Source organism: Dipodomys spectabilis, unplaced genomic scaffold (assembly GCF_019054845.1).
Source record: "Dipodomys spectabilis isolate Male_0828 unplaced genomic scaffold, ASM1905484v1 ptg000053l, whole genome shotgun sequence".
NCBI classification, from domain to species: domain Eukaryota; kingdom Metazoa; phylum Chordata; class Mammalia; order Rodentia; family Heteromyidae; genus Dipodomys; species Dipodomys spectabilis.
In genome coordinates, this window is record NW_024870730.1 from 15,966,136 (window position 1) to 15,983,452 (window position 17,317).

The 17,317-nt window shown below is 44.2% G+C and overlaps 1 protein-coding gene across 1 annotated transcript in view; it reads right to left on the reverse strand.

The window, feature by feature from the left end:
* Nt5e (5'-nucleotidase ecto) overlaps nt 1-17,047 on the reverse strand; it is a 58,289-nt gene extending 41,242 nt beyond the window's left edge. Inside the window, exon 1 of the mRNA XM_042679601.1 lies at nt 16,660-17,047. Coding sequence (XP_042535535.1) covers nt 16,660-16,995 — 336 coding nt within the window. The 5' untranslated portion in view covers nt 16,996-17,047. The remainder of the gene's footprint in view (nt 1-16,659) is intronic.
* Between the last annotated feature and the right edge of the window lie 270 nt (nt 17,048-17,317).

A 17,317-nucleotide genomic window follows, 5' to 3' on the forward strand; every position in this document is an offset into this window, starting at 1 on the left:
AAGAATTGGTTTTCAGGAAAGAAACTTTCCTCATTCTCCAGCCTAGCCCAGGATATCTGACACTTAAATACTTGAAGCATTAGGCTGGGAAGGTGGCTTAGTGGTAGAGTGGTTGCCTGGCATGCATGAAGCCCTAGGTTCGATTCCTCAGCACCACATAAACAGAAAAGGCTAGAAGTGACACTGTGGCTTAGTGGTAGAGTGCTAGCGTTGAGCAAAAGAAGCTCAGGGACAGTGCCCAGCCCTGAAGCCATGAGTTCAAGCCCCAGGACTGGCAAAAAAAAATACTTGAAGCATTGCTGCCATTTAAAGTCACAAAACATGCCCTCACTCATGGCTCATGCCTGTAAACACAGAGGCTAAGATTTGGGGAACATGGTTCAAAGCCAGCCCAGGGGGAAAATAGTCCTCAAGACTCTTATCTACAATTCACCAGCAAAAAACTGGTAACAGAGCTGTGACTCAAGTAGTAGAGTGCCAACTTTGAGCAAAAAAGCTAAGAGACAGAGCCCAGGCCCTGAGTTCAAGTCCTAGTACTCTCCCCTGAACACATAAAAATAACAAACACATAAAAATGTTAAGAACAAGGGAGGTGACTTGATTCTTCTGTGGCTAAGAAGCCTGTTGTACAGTGAGCTCTGAAGAATACAGTCTGCTGTTTTAACACCTTGTGCAGGTATTTAATATTCACCTTGGCTGTGTATGATTGATGAAAGCTCTTTTGAATTTGAGAAATCTTCTGTTGACTAAGGGTAAGACCAGAAAGTCCTATGAGTCAGAAATGGGGGAATAAAGATATTTTAAGACTTCTAATGCCAAGTTCCTTGTTTTGGTTTATTAAAAATACCCTGCAATTAGCAGTAAGAAAAAGTCAGCAAGATTTTATAAGGTAGCTGGCTATCTGGGTGCTCTAGGGTAGAAAATTGGAAACCTCTTCAATTTTTACTTAAATAAATAATAACCACTTTGAAGAAAAAAAAGAAAACTTGTGTCTAAAGTTTGGCTTGTAATTTACATGAGCTCTGTTTCAAGCCAATGTCTATTTTTCATTTTGGGGATAAGCAACATTTTTACTGAGAAAAAAAATCTCAGGTAGTTATGAGGTGATTACATTTATTTATTTATTCCAATGTACTACATGCCTAAAAGAATCAAGAATAACCCACAAAAGGGGAAAAAAAAATCTTTGCCAGTTATTCAGTGGGAAAAAGGGTTAATATCCAGAATATACTCAAATGAATTGAACAGACTGCTCTTAGGAGAGAAAATACAAATAACTAATAGATAAATGAAGAAATGTTCAAGTTGGGTGCTGGTGGCTCACTCCTGTAATCCTAGCTATTCAGGAGGTTCACAGTTCCATAGAAAAGTCTATGAAACTCCTATTTCCAATTGACCACCAAAAGCTGGAAATGGATCTGTGGCTCAAGTACTAGAGCACCAGCCTTGAGCAGCAAAAGTAAGAGACTGTACCATGACCCTGAGTTCAGGTTTCGGTACTGGCCAAAAAAAAAAAAAAAAGCACAAAGCCCTGGTATCAATACACATGCACAACACACACACACACACACACACACACACACACACACACACACACACACGAAGAAATTCTCCAGAGATATGCACTGAATGAATGAGGAAATAAATTACTTGGGGAAGGGAATTAAAACAGATTACTTATTGGTCTTTAAGCTCCTTGGTGCACTTGCCCCAGGTAGTTTCATGCATGAGGCCCAGAATTCAGTACAAAGATCATCCTTTATGTGAGCTGTCATGTGGGAAAAAGTAGACAACAACAACAAAACTCAGTCTTCCTGGCTTCTCACAGGAGCACTGCTTTTGAAACCTTTAGTGAGTGAGCAGAGTGATAATTTTAGAAGGAAACTCAACCACAAAAGACAAGCTAGCCGAAGCCCAGAGGGCTGAGCAGGCCTCACAGCGCTTTGGGGAGTGAGGTTCTGTCTCTCACGAGGCTGCTTCCTCAGCTGGGCCAGTTGTGACCCCAATACACAAAGCTGTGAGGTCACTGGGGGACACTCTCACAAGCTCTCAAGGCTGCACTGTGTGTCAGTTTTCCTGTAACAAAATTTTATTGCAAATGTTACCAGGAAAAGTCTGACTTTTTCCAAATACCTAAGTTACACTTCTCTCCACTTCCGTCCTGCCAGGGTTGGAACACGCAAATTAAACTACAGACATTTTGAAAATGTTCCCATTGGGGAGGAGGAGCCTCCCTATTTTTATTTTTATTTTTTTTTGTTTCAGGGGACACTTTGTGGAGAAGAATGGAGCAAATTGTTCCTTTCCTCATCTCCCCAAAGCTCCAACTCCCCCCTTCCAGGTCACCCACCAGCAGGATCCTATGAGAAAAATTCAGAACCCTATGGCACCAGGACGGGAGACACTGGGAAGCATCAAACACTGATCCATCCTCCTCTATCTCAATGTCTGAAAAGAAAAGAAAATTCCATTGTTTCCTCACTGGCTCCATCTCAGCAGTCTCCAGCACACTTGCCTGTCTGCTAGGTCTTCCCTCACTCTGGTCTTTTAGCCAGTCCCTCCCTCCACCCCCCCGCCCCCCCAAACCAGCTTGCACTTCTTTTTTTTTTGTTTTCTTTTGTTTTGTTTTGGGTCCAGTCGTGGGGCCTGAACTCTGGGCCTGGGCGCTGTCCCTCAGCTCTTCAGCTCAAGGCTAGCGCTCTACCACTTAAGCCACAGCGCCACTTCCGGCTTTTTTCTTTTTGCTTATGTGGTGCTGAGGAATCGAACCCAGGGCCTCAGGCATGCAAGGCAAGCGCTCTACCACTGAGCCACCTTCCCAGCCCAAGCTTGCACTTCTTATAGGCCAGTGAGCTGCTCAAAATACACTCAGCCTGCCTCTAGCTCACCCAAAGTTAAGGCTCTTCAAGGCTTCCTGCTTCCCACAGAAATTAAAGTTGTGACTTCTGGGACATTATACAGGCCCTCACTGATCACCCAGCTGTGTCTTGGACTGAATTATTATTATTATTATTGCCTACCTTTCAAGTACGCTTCCCACTCCTACCCGCACCCCTTGGACTGAGCTGCTTACGATGAAGTTCAAGTAGGACTCTCTTAAGACACCTCTGAGGCATGGTCACATTGCTGTCTGGTGTGTCCCCCAAACCTTGCACCTGTGTCTCTCTCAGCATGTCTTTTCTGTGGCCATCAGTTCACACATCAACACTCCCTGTGCCCTAGATGACACCAGGTGGGGCTGCGCCAGTGCCCGGTAATGTTTACTGAATGACTAACAAAACCACTCACTCTACCTGAGCCTTTTAAATAGGCCCCATTTTATTCTAATTTGGTGTGTAAGCCATTAAGACTCTTCCTTACTCATTCCTTACTGGTACTTGTTTGTAGAACAGTTGGTGTGTGTGCCAGTAGTGGGGCTTGACTCCAGGTAGCTATTGTTTGGCTTTTTCACTCAAGGCTGGCATTCTACCACTTAAACTATACCTCTGCTTTTGGCTTTTTGCTGGTTTATTGAAGATAAGAGGCTCACAAACTTTTCTGCTTGGGTTGACTTTGAACTATAATCTTCATATTTCAACCTTCTGAGTATCTAGGATTATGGGTATGAGCCACCAGCACTCAGCTTGAATGGAATACATTTTTTAAAAGTATTCATTGAAATGTTCTGTGTTGTGTGCCCATGTGAATGCTATGTGAGTTTCGTGATGAAGGTAGGAACACTAAACTTTCTGAAAAGCCTCTTTTATTTGAAATCTGTTAAGGTTACTCACTATTTGACTTATTACAGGACACCTATATATGAATTTCATAGGCTCAGTTTTGTTCACAGTGAACTTAAAATGGGAGAATTTTAATAAAGAAGTTTTTTTTTTTGCCATTCTTGGGCTTAAACTCAGGCTGAGCACTTTTGCTCAAGGCTAGCACTCTATACCACTTGAACCACAGCACCACTTCCAGCTTTTTCTGTTTATGTGGTACTGAAGAATTGAACGCAGGGCCTCATGTATGCTAGGCAAACACTCTAGCATTAAGCCACTTTCCCAGCCCTAAAGAAGATTTTTCTAAAGATAAAAAGTATGGTACAAAGAGGGCTGGGAAGATAGCTCAGTGGCAGAGCGCTTGCCTTGCATGCCTGAGGCCCTGGGTTCGACAAAAAAAATAATGATAGTTCAGACTTAAAGGTGCCTGGCCAGGCCTATTCATATATTAACTTATTTAATCCTTACAGTGGTAAAAGGAAGGTGCAATGTCTCATAGATGAAGAAACTGCAGTGCAGGGCTCCTACAACTAGCAATTGACAGAGCTGGGATTTGAACAAAGGTAGTGAGGTTTTGGTAGGCAAGGCTTCTCTGCCAAAATGCCACTAATATATATGCCTACAAGTGTTGGGTCGTACTCAGATTCTTGCTAGTTTCTTACAGGGTTCTAGAGAGCCAAGTAACACCAATTGTCCTTATCTTGAAGAAAGTATTGGGGAAAATAAGCAGCAAGCAAAACATTAGCATCTACCCATCTGTCCCATATGTCCATCCATTCACCCACCTACCAGTTCACGTACCTGTACATCCACCTATCAATCAGCTCAAGTATCTATCCATCCACCCACACACCAATCCATTCATCCATCCATTCCCTTACCCATGTATTCTGCCTTTTATCCATGCATACATAAAACATGTAGGAGCCATGTGCATAAAGACCGAGACACATGCAACCTGTTAAGAATCACAGAAGCTCAGCTGGGAACCAGTGGCTCATGCCTGTAATCCTACTTGGGAGGCTAAGGTTGAGAGAATTATAGTTAGGCTAGCCAGGCAAAATAGTTCCTGAGAGTCTCTTTTAAGGGATGAAGCTGGGCTTGATGTTGCTTGTTTGTCATTCCAGGTATAGCAGGGAACATAACATAGGAGGATCATGATGGAGGTGTTAGCCCCTTGCAAAAAATAAGATTCTATCTCCAAAATAAACTGTGTGAAAAGGGCCTGGGGCGGGGGAGGAAGGAAGAAAGAAAGAAGGAAAGATAAGAGAACACAGATCCTCAGGGGGCAACCAAATGTGGTTGGTCAGGGACAGCTTACAGCAAATACCACCAACGGTATAAACAGATGAAGGAACAAAAACAAGAGAAGGTGAAGTGTCGAAAGTGTTCCAAGTGAAGATAAAAGGTTTTTACACATATCAGAGGAAATCAAGGGAAATAAAAGTTGCATGATGCAGAAGAAAAAAATTCTTTTAAAATTTAGCCACAGTAATCAACCACATAATGTCACAGGGCTATTTTGTCAGAAATCTGAGGTATATTTATTTAGCTTGCTCATCTGTTAAGGACTGAAGGTTACAGTAAGTCTTATAATTTAACACCAAAAGAGACAAGGAAGACTATTATACAATGTGACCCTGTGAAATGACTCAGGGACACTGAACAACATCCTTATGGGAAGAGTATTACAGATGATGCTTAGTTTGGATAATGCATTTCTGGCACTGGGGACCATTTCTGATTGATTGCCCTCTAACCCCACAATCCTGGACCAGCACATGTTGGCAGCTGGACGTGCAGTTCCAGTGAATCATACAAGATTTTGGGGATCAGCCCACTCATCTGCATGCCAATATTTGTTGAAAGATTGGACAAACAAGTATTGAAAAGCTAGGCACTGGTAACTGCCTGTAACAATCCCAGCTACTCAGGAGGTTGAGATCTGAGGATGAAGGTTCAAAGCCGGCTCAAGCAGAAAAATCCATGAAGCTTCTATATCTAATTAACCATCAAAAATCTGGAAATGAGTTAGGTGCTGGTGTCTTACACCTGTAATAATCTTAGCTACTCAAAGAGTCTGAGATCTGAGGATTGTGGTTTAAAGCCAGCCTGGGTAGGAGAGTCTATTTGACTTGTATCACCAATTTTGTGCCATAAAAAAGTGGAGCTGTGGCTCAAGTGGTAGAATTCTAGCCTTGGCAAAAACATTCAAAGATAGTGGCCAGGCCCTAAGTTCATGTCCTAGTACCAGAACAAAACACCCACAACAAAAAACACCCAGAACACAACACAAAAGAAGGGTTAAACATCCAGCTTTTCAGTTTCTGCATCAATTGGAAAAATGAACTCACTCTTCTTACATGCATACATAATCAGTGTTACAGTGAACATTAATTGCTCAGCCAATTGGGTTCCAGGGAGGTTTAACTGCATCTCTGTGTAGATTGAGAACTCAGTGAATGTTTCCACTCTATCTAAAAACAATTATTAAAAGAGGGGGGAAAACATCAGAAGAATTTTAAAATTTGAGTCATAGACTGAAGGAAAGAAATGCTAAAGCAATTCACACAGCACTCAGATGTTTTTTTGCATGTGATACTTCTCTGCCAATGTGATGTGTGATTTGTTTCATTCTTTCCAATTTTCAGATAAAACACAGATGCTGGGACAGGGACAAGATGAACTAAAACATTGCCTTTGTCTCCTCCTTTGCTAACTTAGCTGCCCTCTAGTCTAGAACACAAAAGGACACGGGTAGGCAGAGGCTGTGGCTGAATTCCTCCATGAGGATGTAGTATTTTCCATATCCTGTTCTGTAGTACTTGTAAAGTCTCAGGTCTTCCTTACATTAAAGGGTTTATCCTCTTTGGATATTAGTGACTGAGAGGCCTCCTTTGTCTTCTGCACCATTTGTTGACGAGGCTGTCCTTTCTCCAAGTATATTTTGCAGCTCTTCCATTTTCTAAATGAGGAATCCATTGACAGATTCATATTCCTGATGGGTGAAACACTTTCATATAGCTGACATAAAATCTGGGTGGTGGTGGTGGTGGTGGTAGTGGTGGTGGTGTATGTGTGACTATTGGGGCTTGAACTCAGGGCTGGCACTATTACTTAACTTATTCTCTTAAGGCTAACCCTATCATTTGAGTTACAGCTCTGCTTCTAGCTTTTTTTTTTTTGGTACCAGTCTTTGTACTTGAACAAAGAACCTATGCACTCACTGTCCGTGAACTTTTTTGTTCAAGGCTAGTGCTCCACAGCTTCATTTCTGGCTTTTTTTTTGTCGGTCATGGGGCCTAAACTCTGGGCCTGGGCACTGTCCCTCAGCTCTTCAGCTCAAGACAAGCGCTCTACCACTTGAGCCACAGCACATCTGGCTTTTTCTACTTACATGGTGCTGAGGAATCGAACCCAGGGCCTCATGCATGCAAGGCAAGCGCTCTACCACTGAGTCACCTTCCCAGCCCTACTTCTGGCTTTTTGAAGCCTGCCCAGGCTGGCTTCAACTCTTAATTCTCAGATCCCAGCCTCTGAGTAGCTAGGATTGTAAACATGAGCTATCTGCACCAGGCAAATATGGGTCATTCTAATGCCCCTTCCATTGCTCTTGTTTTCCAGAGCCCCACGGTCCAGGTGTGTCAGTAATTCTAGGGAAAGTCTTTGAACTTCATTTCTATGCTTGAAATATCAGGTTTTAGCTGTCAGAAATGTACGGCTTGAATGTCCCCAACAAAATTCACATTGGAATATAATTTCCAGTGTGAAGTATTTAAGAAATGGGAGATTTAGGAGATGATAAAGGCTCTGTTCTCATTTGAAAGCTCTGCTCTGGTGGACGAATCCACTTATGGTCTGACAGATTCATAGGTTGATGGGTTATCCTGAGAGTGGCTCTGTCTCCTGTATGTGCCCCTTTCTCCATCCAATGTCCTGATGCGCTCAGCTTCTGTGGAGGATCTTCACCAGAAAGAAGGATATCACTAGCCCTACAATACATCCGGCCCTACAATAGATGAGCATATCCAAAAATGTGATACTATACATAATAGAATTCTACACAGAAGAATATGTCATTTGGAGGGAAATGGATAGACTTAGAACAAATCATGTTAAAAGAGCTAAGCCAAGCTCAGAGACAAAAAGGCATGTGTTTTCTCTCCTATGTGGAAGGTGGATCTAAAATACGCTAGGACATAAATCATAGAGGACTCTAGGTACTCACACACAGTGAGAACAAAGGAAGATACTTTTAGAGGAGGAGCACAAGGCACAATATGTATATGCCTCTGACCATATAGAATAATATTGTTGAAATGAACTCCAGGAAATGGAAAAAAGAGGGTTTTTTTCCTTTGCTATTGTTTTTCTTTTCTCTTCTTTTTGTCTTGTTGGTTCATGTAGGGGTAAGGGGAGGGAGAAAAATGGAGGGACAAAAGGTGAACAAATGCAACTCACTAGACACTATGTTGAAAGTGAGCTATATGACTTGTGGGTAGAGATGGGAGGGAAAAACTGGGAGAGAGCAAAGGAAGGGATGATGCTCTCCAAAAAGAAATGCACTCTTTACCTGACTTACCCTTCTGTATATCACCTTTATAGTAACAATAGTTTTTTTTTTTTTAATTAAAAAGGAAGACATCACAAGATGTCTGCAGTCCCCATTATTCAGAAGCGCAAGCCAAAAGAAATCTCTTTTTCTTATGGATCACCCAGTCTCCAGTATTCTGTTAGAGCAATATAAGATGGACAAAGGCAGAGCAAGTTTAAGAGGAAGAATTCATGTTCCTGTATAGCAGTCTTGAAGTCTACTGCATCTCCCAGTGTCCTGGGCTTGAACCTTCTTCATCATTACAGCCTCTCTTGAGCCACGCCTGCCAACAGCAGGTGAGAACCATCAGCACTCGCTGACCACTCAGCTCAGACCTGCACTGTGCTGAGTACTGTCATGCCTCAACCTGAGGGGTAGAGCCGAGGTAACATGGAGGTTTCATGACATCAAATAACCTGTTCACAGTCCATAGGTGCAGCGTGGTTGGGAGGAGACTATATCTAGACTGTCTGACTCCAAAGGTCATCCTCTTGGCTAAGTGCCGTACCACTGGCCTATCGAATCTGGTCTTCGGTGGGTCCAGCCATTCTTTGTTGTATCACACTGCATGCAGTCCTTCCCTAACACCCAGATGACTGTTCATCAGTCCCTCTTCTCTGTCATCCTCTCCCTCTATTCCATTTCTGCTCATCTTCCAAAAACAGCTTCTCTAAGAATCTGAGGTTTTGCCAGGCATTGGTGGTTCATACATGTGAACCCCGCTACCCAGGAGGTGATATCTGAAGATCTCAGTTCAAAGACAGCCTGAGAAAAAGATGTCCACAAGACTTAACTCGAATTCACCAGTAAAAAGCTGGAATTGGAGGTGTGGCTCAAGTGGTAGGGTGCCAGCTTTGAGTGAAAAAACCAAGCAAGATTACAAGGTCCTCAGTTCAAGTTCCAGTACAAAAGGAATCTGTGTGCATGTGTGTGTACGTGCATGTGTTTTTCTATCTCACAACCAATTCTTCAAATCTCTGCAAACACTGTCTGAGCAAGTGGCAATTCAATTTAATTCTTACAGTGTCCACCTAGACTTAACTTCATATTTCACGAGTTAGAGGACTCAGCCTTACCAGACTGTCCTTAGTTAGGATGCCAGTCTAGAGGCTGGGCCACCTGCATGTCTAAATGACCATCTATCTGTTGAAAATTCTCATGACACCAACCTTAAATATGAGTTAACTAGAGTAATTCTCAGAACTAGCAAATGTGCTATTGCCAGCTTACTACAGAGGATACAGTCAGGAAAAGCCAAATGGTGGACATGCACAGGACGAGGCATGAGACATGGGTGGAATGGCTTCCATTCCTCTCCATGTGCCCAGCAGCTTGAGAGCTCATCCAGCTTCTTTGTTCAAGAGATTTTTCAGAGCTTGATCTCCACCCTGCCTTGCTTTCCTGGAAGCTCATTATATAATTTCTCTAGGAAAGTCCCAGAGAATAAACACTTTACAATTCTTTAGGTTTTAGGAACTCTGGGGACAAACACAAAATCTTTCTTTTTTTTTTTTTTGTTAACTATCATCCATCCTCTACTCCCAAAACCCATGTCTTACCATGACATTCTAGATTTCTTTCTTAAAAGGCAGACAGAGAAAAAGAGAATATAGTAGCAATCTCTGAATTCCCAGTGAGCAGTGCTGGAGATCCAAGGTTAAAATTAGCAAACGATCTCATAAACTTTCAAAAGCACAATTCACAAGGACTCTCCTCCCTCTCAAGAAAAGATGAGTTCACTTCCAACAAGTGAAGGACTTCTGTTCAATGAGGCACCAGGATCAAAGTTGATAGGTATAACACCATCAGAAGATATTTAAAATGTCTAAAATTTAGTGTAAATCAATAGCTAGAACTCCTAAGAAATATCAAGAAATGAAAGCAAGCTTAATTAAACAAACAAAAGACAAACACAAAAGACAAGGGCATACAACTAGGAAAGAGGAAAGCCCAAAAGTTAACAAACATCTTGAAAGAGGCCTTAACTCATTAGTTACTAAACATGTTCAAGGTGAAACAGTGTCAGACCACAGTCCATGAAAAATACTATGAAAAATGGATAAAAAAAAAAAAAAAAAAGGCCAGATACCAATGGCTTATATCAATAACCCTTGCTACTTATGAAGCTGAGATTGAGGATCATGGTTTGAAACTGGCCCAGGCTGTAAAGTCTGTAAAACTAGGGGACTTTGAATAAAAGGCACTAGCCACTCACAAAGACAATGTGGAGTCTCGAGCCAAAGTAACACATGGTCTGTGAGTAGCAGTTTAGCTCTTGGATATTGACCTCAAAGAAATCCTCTCAGTGGGACCTATTGGAAGACATCTGGAGCAGCACAAGCTGGAGGCAGAGAGCTGGAGTGTAGGACACACACACACACACACACACACATACACACAAACAAAAAAACAGAATGAAACTGGATACTCCACCCTGACTGCTGCTGGCTTAGGCATTTTGGGAGTAGTCTGGACAAAAAGTAAGCTTGGCAGCCAGGACCTCAGAAGCAGCAAACAGGGAGAGAGGAGGTTGCTTTCCTGGGAAATGCACTGGAAGCTATCCTCCAGCTCAAAGATGAGTGAGAAGGGCACCTCTGGCAATGAGTTCCTTTTGTTATGTGTTTTGGGGACATTCCAAAAGCCTGCCAACAAGCAACTAGTAAGAATAGTCATTTGCCAGTGACTCACACCTATAATCCTAGCTACTCAGAGGGCTGAGATCTGAGGATGAAGGGTGGAAGTTACACAGGCAGAAAAAGTTTGTAAGACTCATCTCCAGTTAACCAGCAAAAAGCCAGAAATGAAGGTAGTGCACTGGCCTCGAGGAAAAAAGCCAGGTGAGAGGGTGCTGTTCTAAGTTGAAGCCTCAATACCAACACACACACACACACACACACACACACACACACACACACACACACACACACACACACACACACAGAAAAAGAGGGAACTTTAGACATTGGGCTAGAAAAGATGATGAAGGAGAGATGGGAAATAGTCTGTACCAGGCTCTCAGAACCAGATAAACAAACGCTAGACTTAAATGATCTCTTCTTCACCTTTCACCTCATAACGATAAGCTTTAGCAAGGATTTTCTCTGAAACCACAAGGGACTAGGGATTTTCACCCAAACTGTCAGGTACCAGTCACGGAAGCCCTACAATGGTGGAAGTTACCACTCCTGTTTTACAGTTAAGAGACATGGGGCTCTGAGGCTCAGGGGAGTATTCAGGTAAAGGGCAAATGGAATGGTTGGCACATCCTCACTCTCTTCTTCATGCCTTAGGGGACACTAGTCCTTCCACTAACACAGCTACACCAACTGGTCACTTTTGCCACCCTCCATCCAGTTCTGCTTTGCCCAGTCCTGGGGTCTCCAGGCTAACTTGAGGACCTCCAGAGCCTTTAGAACTGCTCCAGTAGCTCTCCCACAGATACGACAGGTCTATACTTTCTCAAAGGTTCCAGCTCTAGAAGACTTCTTGGGATAAACTGGATTCTAGAAAAACTTTTTTTTGGTCTTCTATTTGCAGGAAACTGGATATATCCTCCCACAGCTGATTTCTACTCCAATCTGAATCTCTAGTGTCTCAGAAATCAACATGTAGCCATTGGTTATCATCAGAGAGCCTTCATGACAGAGCACCAGTGAATTCTCTGAGGCTTAGTATAATGTAAGCAAAAAGACAGTGGAAAAAAAACCCCATTGGCCAGGAAGACTGCAGAACTGTATCATATACTCTAGATACAAGAACTTTACTTCTAACGGGTCAAATCCTTCCCCCTTCCAGTCTGCCACACTGTGCAGAGCTAAGTACTGATGAGAAGCTATCAGGAACATGGCCATGAAACTGATGTCATTCCATCTGCCTCTGCCAGTGTTATATAAGTAGCTTTGCTTTGGCCTCAGGCCCAAGTCCAATTGTTTTGAGCAAAATTTGAAAGAAAGTAACCTCGCCACACAACTACACAAAAGTATTCAAAACATTCAGGAACATGGGCTGCCTTGTAGCACAGGGTTTTTCTTCACCCAGCTTTCCATCATAAATATATGATATCATTAGTATCTGTGCTCAGTTTGACTAAAGAGAAAATATTGGGGAAAATGAGAAACTTTTCTATTTATTTATCAATTATTATTATTTTTTGTTGGTGATGGGGCTTGAACTAAGGACCTGGGCACTGTCCCAAGCTTTTATGCTCAAGGCTCTAGCACTTTAAGCCACAGCTCTTCTTCTGGATTTCTGATGGTTAATTGGGGATTAGAATCTCATGGAGCATTATTCACCATAGCTAAGCTATGGAACCAACCCAGATCCCCCTCAGTAGATGAATGGATCAAGAAAATGTGGTATATATACACAATGGAATTCTATGCCTCCATCAGAAAGAATGGCATTGCCCCATTTGTTAGGAAATGGAAAGGCTTGGAAAAAATTATATTAAGTGAAGTAAGCCAGGTCCAAAGAAACATAGGTCCCATGGTTTCCCTTATTTGCAATAACTAGTATATGTCTGAGTCAAGCAGAAAAGGTCAGTTAGGTTCATGTTAGGGAAATGAACCCTAAGATATGCATTCAAATGTTTTTTTTTTCTTTCACGTGATTGTTTCTAACACATTTATAAGATTATTTCTTTGTTGCTTTGTATGTCCCTCCCCCACAATATAACCTGCTTTCACTGTATTTGATGTGGGCATAATTTGTGGAGGGGAAGGAAAAAAACAAATCGTTTAAATAGGGATACAGGTTGACCCATTGCAACAATGAGATGTACAAGTTGTTATGTCGAAAACAAACTTTACAACTTTGGGGGGGGGAGGGAGGAGGACTCGGTGTGGGGGGACTGGGGAGGATGGGAAGGGATGGGAAGGGGAAACTATGAAGGAGGCTACAATACTTGATAAGAAATGTATTCATTATCTTGCCCATGTAATTGTAACCCCTCTGTACAGTATTTTCACAATTTAAATAAAAAAAAAGGATCTCATGGGCCAGCATTGGTGGCTCAGGCCTGTAATCCTAGCTACTCTGGAGGCTGAGATCTGAGGATCACAGTTTAAAGCAGCTGGGGCAGGAAAGTTTGTGAGACTCTTATCTCCAATACCAACAGAAAACCTGAAGAGCTAAAGGACAGCGCCCAGGTCCAGAGTTAAAGCCCCACCACCTCCCCTCCCCCCCCCCCCCCCCAAAAAAAAAGAATCTCATGGACTTTCCTGCCTGGGCTCACATCTCAGCTTCCTGCATAGCTAGAATTATAATTATAGTCATGAGCCATCAGTGCCAGGCCATTTATCTATCCTTCCTCCCTTCCTCCCTCCCTCCCTCCCTCCCTTCCTTCCTTCCTTCCTTCCTTCCTTCCTTCCTTCCTTCCTTCCTTCCTTCCTTCTTTCCTTCCTTCCTTTCTTCCTTCCTTCCTTCCTTCTTTCCTTCCTTCCTTCCTTCCTTCTTTCCTTCCTTCCTTCCATCTTTCCTTTCTTTTTGTAACAAAAGGAGTTTATACAACTGTGGAGAAAAAGAGTTACAAAAAGAAAATGTTGCTAGGTGCCAGTGTCTCATATCTGTAATCCTAGTGACTCAAGAGACTGAGATCTGAGGATCAAGGTTCAAAGCTAGCCCAGGCAGACAAATCTGATAAACTTATCTTCAACTAACTAGAAAAATGCCAGAAATGAAGATATAGTTCAACTGGTAGAGAGCCTGCAATGAGTGAAAAATCTAAGCAAGGCACAAAGCCTTGAGTTCAAAACCTAGTACACACACACACACACACACACACACACACACACACACACACACACACACACACGAAAATGAAAAAAAATTATAAAGTTGTGATTTACACTTGAAGTCAAAATAAACTCTTAAGGTTTATCTTACCCCTCTGAGAAAAGTAGAGATTTAAGCCAGGAACAATTCAATTACATAAATATTTAGGTTAGTATCACTGCTTTGCAAAGCACCAGGCAGATCTAGCTGTGGAAAGAGTGAGGTTATGAGACCACAGGGATCTTGAGACTGCAATTCTTCTGAGAGTAAATACCGAGAACCTTTACCAGCTCCCTTCCCTGCATCAACTCTGAAGACTTACAGACCTGTTTGAATTGCTGCTACTTTGAAAATCTCTCAGCCAACATGCAGGGAGCAGGGCGCTCTCTCCCTTTCCAATCTCTCTAAAATGAGAAAAGAAAAAAACCCCAAACAACTGTGCTTCTTCATATTGCCAAAGTACAGTACTGTGCTTTCCTGACCTGTGAGTTCTTTTTTTTTTTTCTAGATTTTTTTATTGTGAAAATACTGTACAGAGGGGTTACAATTACATGGGCAAGATAATGAGTACATTTCTTATCAAGCATTGTAGCCTCCTCCTGTGTTTCCCCTATCTGTGAGTTCTTATCTGTGTGCATACACACACACACCAAATCTAAGACTTGAACTCAGAGCCTGGCTCTGAACTCTTACCTTTTTTGCTCAAGGTTGGTGTTCTACCACTTGAGCCACAGCTCCACTTCTGGCTTTTTGATGGTTGAGTGGAGATAAGAGTCTCACAGACTTTCCTGCCTAAGCTAGCTTTGAACTTCATCCCTCAGATCTCAGCCTCTTAAGTGACTAGGATTAGAGGTATGAACCGTGGGTATCTGGCTTTGTGAGCTCTTCTTGTGCAAAGACTATTGCTATCTGCAGTGTTTTGCATCCCAGCCTAGATTCCTTTCCCTTTCCACACTTTGTGACCCCAGATTCTTGAGACCTTGCTCTGCCTTTTCTCTTCTAGAGCTCTTAAGTTTTCCTAAGCCCCAATTTTTCTACAGTGTAACTGGATTCTTTTGTGCTAGGCTTTTGCACAGGATTAAACTTGGATGGTGGACTGAATTTATATATATTTTTTTATTACTATGTAAGCCTCTCTGCCCCTTTTCTAAAATTTAGCCCAACAAACAAGGCTTCACCTTTAATGCAGCATTGGGGAGTGCACATGAAACTTTCATGTGTTAAGAACATGCTCTCTTCCTCCCTTCCCCTCCCTCCTCCCTCCCTCCTCTCTCCTCCTCCTTCCCTCTCTCCCTTTCTCTCTCCTTCTTCCCTCCCTTTCCCCCCCCCTCTCTGTCCCTCCCCCATCCCCCCCCACAGTACTGGGCTTGAACTTAGGGCCCCCCCTCCACTTGGCTTTTTCACTCAAGGCTGGCATTCCACCTCTTAAGCCACACCTCCACTTGGATGTGGCTCAAATAATAGAGTTCCAGGACTGCCAGAGCTGGCTTCAAACCACTGTTCTCAGATCTCAGCCTCCTAAGTAGCTCAGATTTACAGGAATGAGCCTTAGACATCCACCTCCTGTTATCTCTCAAATTAGGCCCTTCCAAAATCTCTGCTGTTAACCTGATTTTATTGAAATCATTTTGGTCTTCTCAGAAGTCTTTTTTTTTTTTTTGGTCCGGTCATGGGGCCTGAACTCTGGGCCTGGGCACTCTCCCTCAGCTCTTCAGCTCAAGGCTAGTGCTCTACCACTTGAGCCACAGCCCCACTTCCGGCTTTTTTCTTTTTGCTTATGTGGTGCTGAGGAATTGAACCTAGGGCCTCTGGCATGCAAGGCAAGCGCTCTACCAATGAGCCACCTTCCCAGCCCCAGAAGTCTTTTTTTTTTTTTGGAGCCTATTCTGCAGGGACTGGTAATTACATGAATTTATTTATTTATTGGCTGTCATGGGTTTTGAACTCAAGGGCCTGGGTGCTGTCCCTGAGCTTTTCTGCTCATGGCTAGGGCTCTACTACTTTTAGTTATTATTCCACTTCTGGTTTTCTGGTGGTTAACCGGAGCTAAGAGTCTCATGGCCTTTCCTGCCCAGGTTGGCTTTGAACCATGATCCTCAGATCTCAGCCTCCTGAGTAGCTAGGATTACAGGCCTAAGCTACTGGCACCCAAGATCAAGAACCTTATATCATAGAGCCCATATTCTGTTCAAACGATGCTTTGTGATGCAGAATTATTTTTATTTTATAGAGGAAGATACTGATTTTAAGACAGAGTTAGTAAGTGGCTCCAGGTCACACAGAAAGTAGTGGAGTGGAAATCGACCCGACGCTAAGAGTTTATCGGGGCCTTGGCTTTCAAGGTCAAGATGTTCTAACATCCATCAGAATTTCCTCTTTGGGGCCTGGTGACTTGGATGATTCACTCGACTTCTGGTATATTCGGGTTCCGAACATTGAGAGGGATGAGTGTGGGACACTTGCACGCGGTGCCCTGGCTGCCCCCTCCAGCGGGTCTCTCTCTAGACTCCCACCCCGGAGGGAGCTTCTCCTTACCATGGCATCGTAGCGCAGGGCGTTCATGAAGTGCGCCACCTCGGCGCCTTTGTACACGGTGAACCAGATGGTGCCCTGGTACTGGTCTCCGGCGTCGAGCAGCAGCACGTTGGCCTCGGCCCGGCGGATCTGCTCCACCTTGGTGAAGAGCCGCGCCGCGCCCCCCACGCACAGGCTGGCGTTGTTGCACTTGGTGGAGTCCTCGCTGGTCTGCTCCAGCCGGCTGTGCACGTCGTTGGTGTGCAGGATCGTCAGCTCCCAGGCGCCGACCGCGGCCGCGCTCAGCGCTACGAGCAGCAGCCGGGGCGCTGGTGCTGGAGCGGCCCGGGGACACATGGCAGGGGCGCGTGGAGCGGGCGCCGAGTGGCCACGGGCCGGCCGAGGGCAGGCGAGTGTGGGCCGGACAGCCCCAGCGGGGCGAGGGGCGGGGCCGGGGCGGGGCCGGGTGGGGGGAGGCCCCGCTTCTGTGCCCCCTCCCTCCCGCCCCCCGGCCGGCGTGCGGCCTGGCGCGCTCCCCTGCGGTCACCCGAGCCGACCCTGGCACCCAGGGCTGCCCGGGCGCCGCGGAAGCCTGGCCCCGCTGCCGGCAGGAACACTGCGGGGGTTGTTCCTGGCGGCGGGGAGGCTCTCGCCGCGGTCCCGGGCCCTGCCCGGAGCT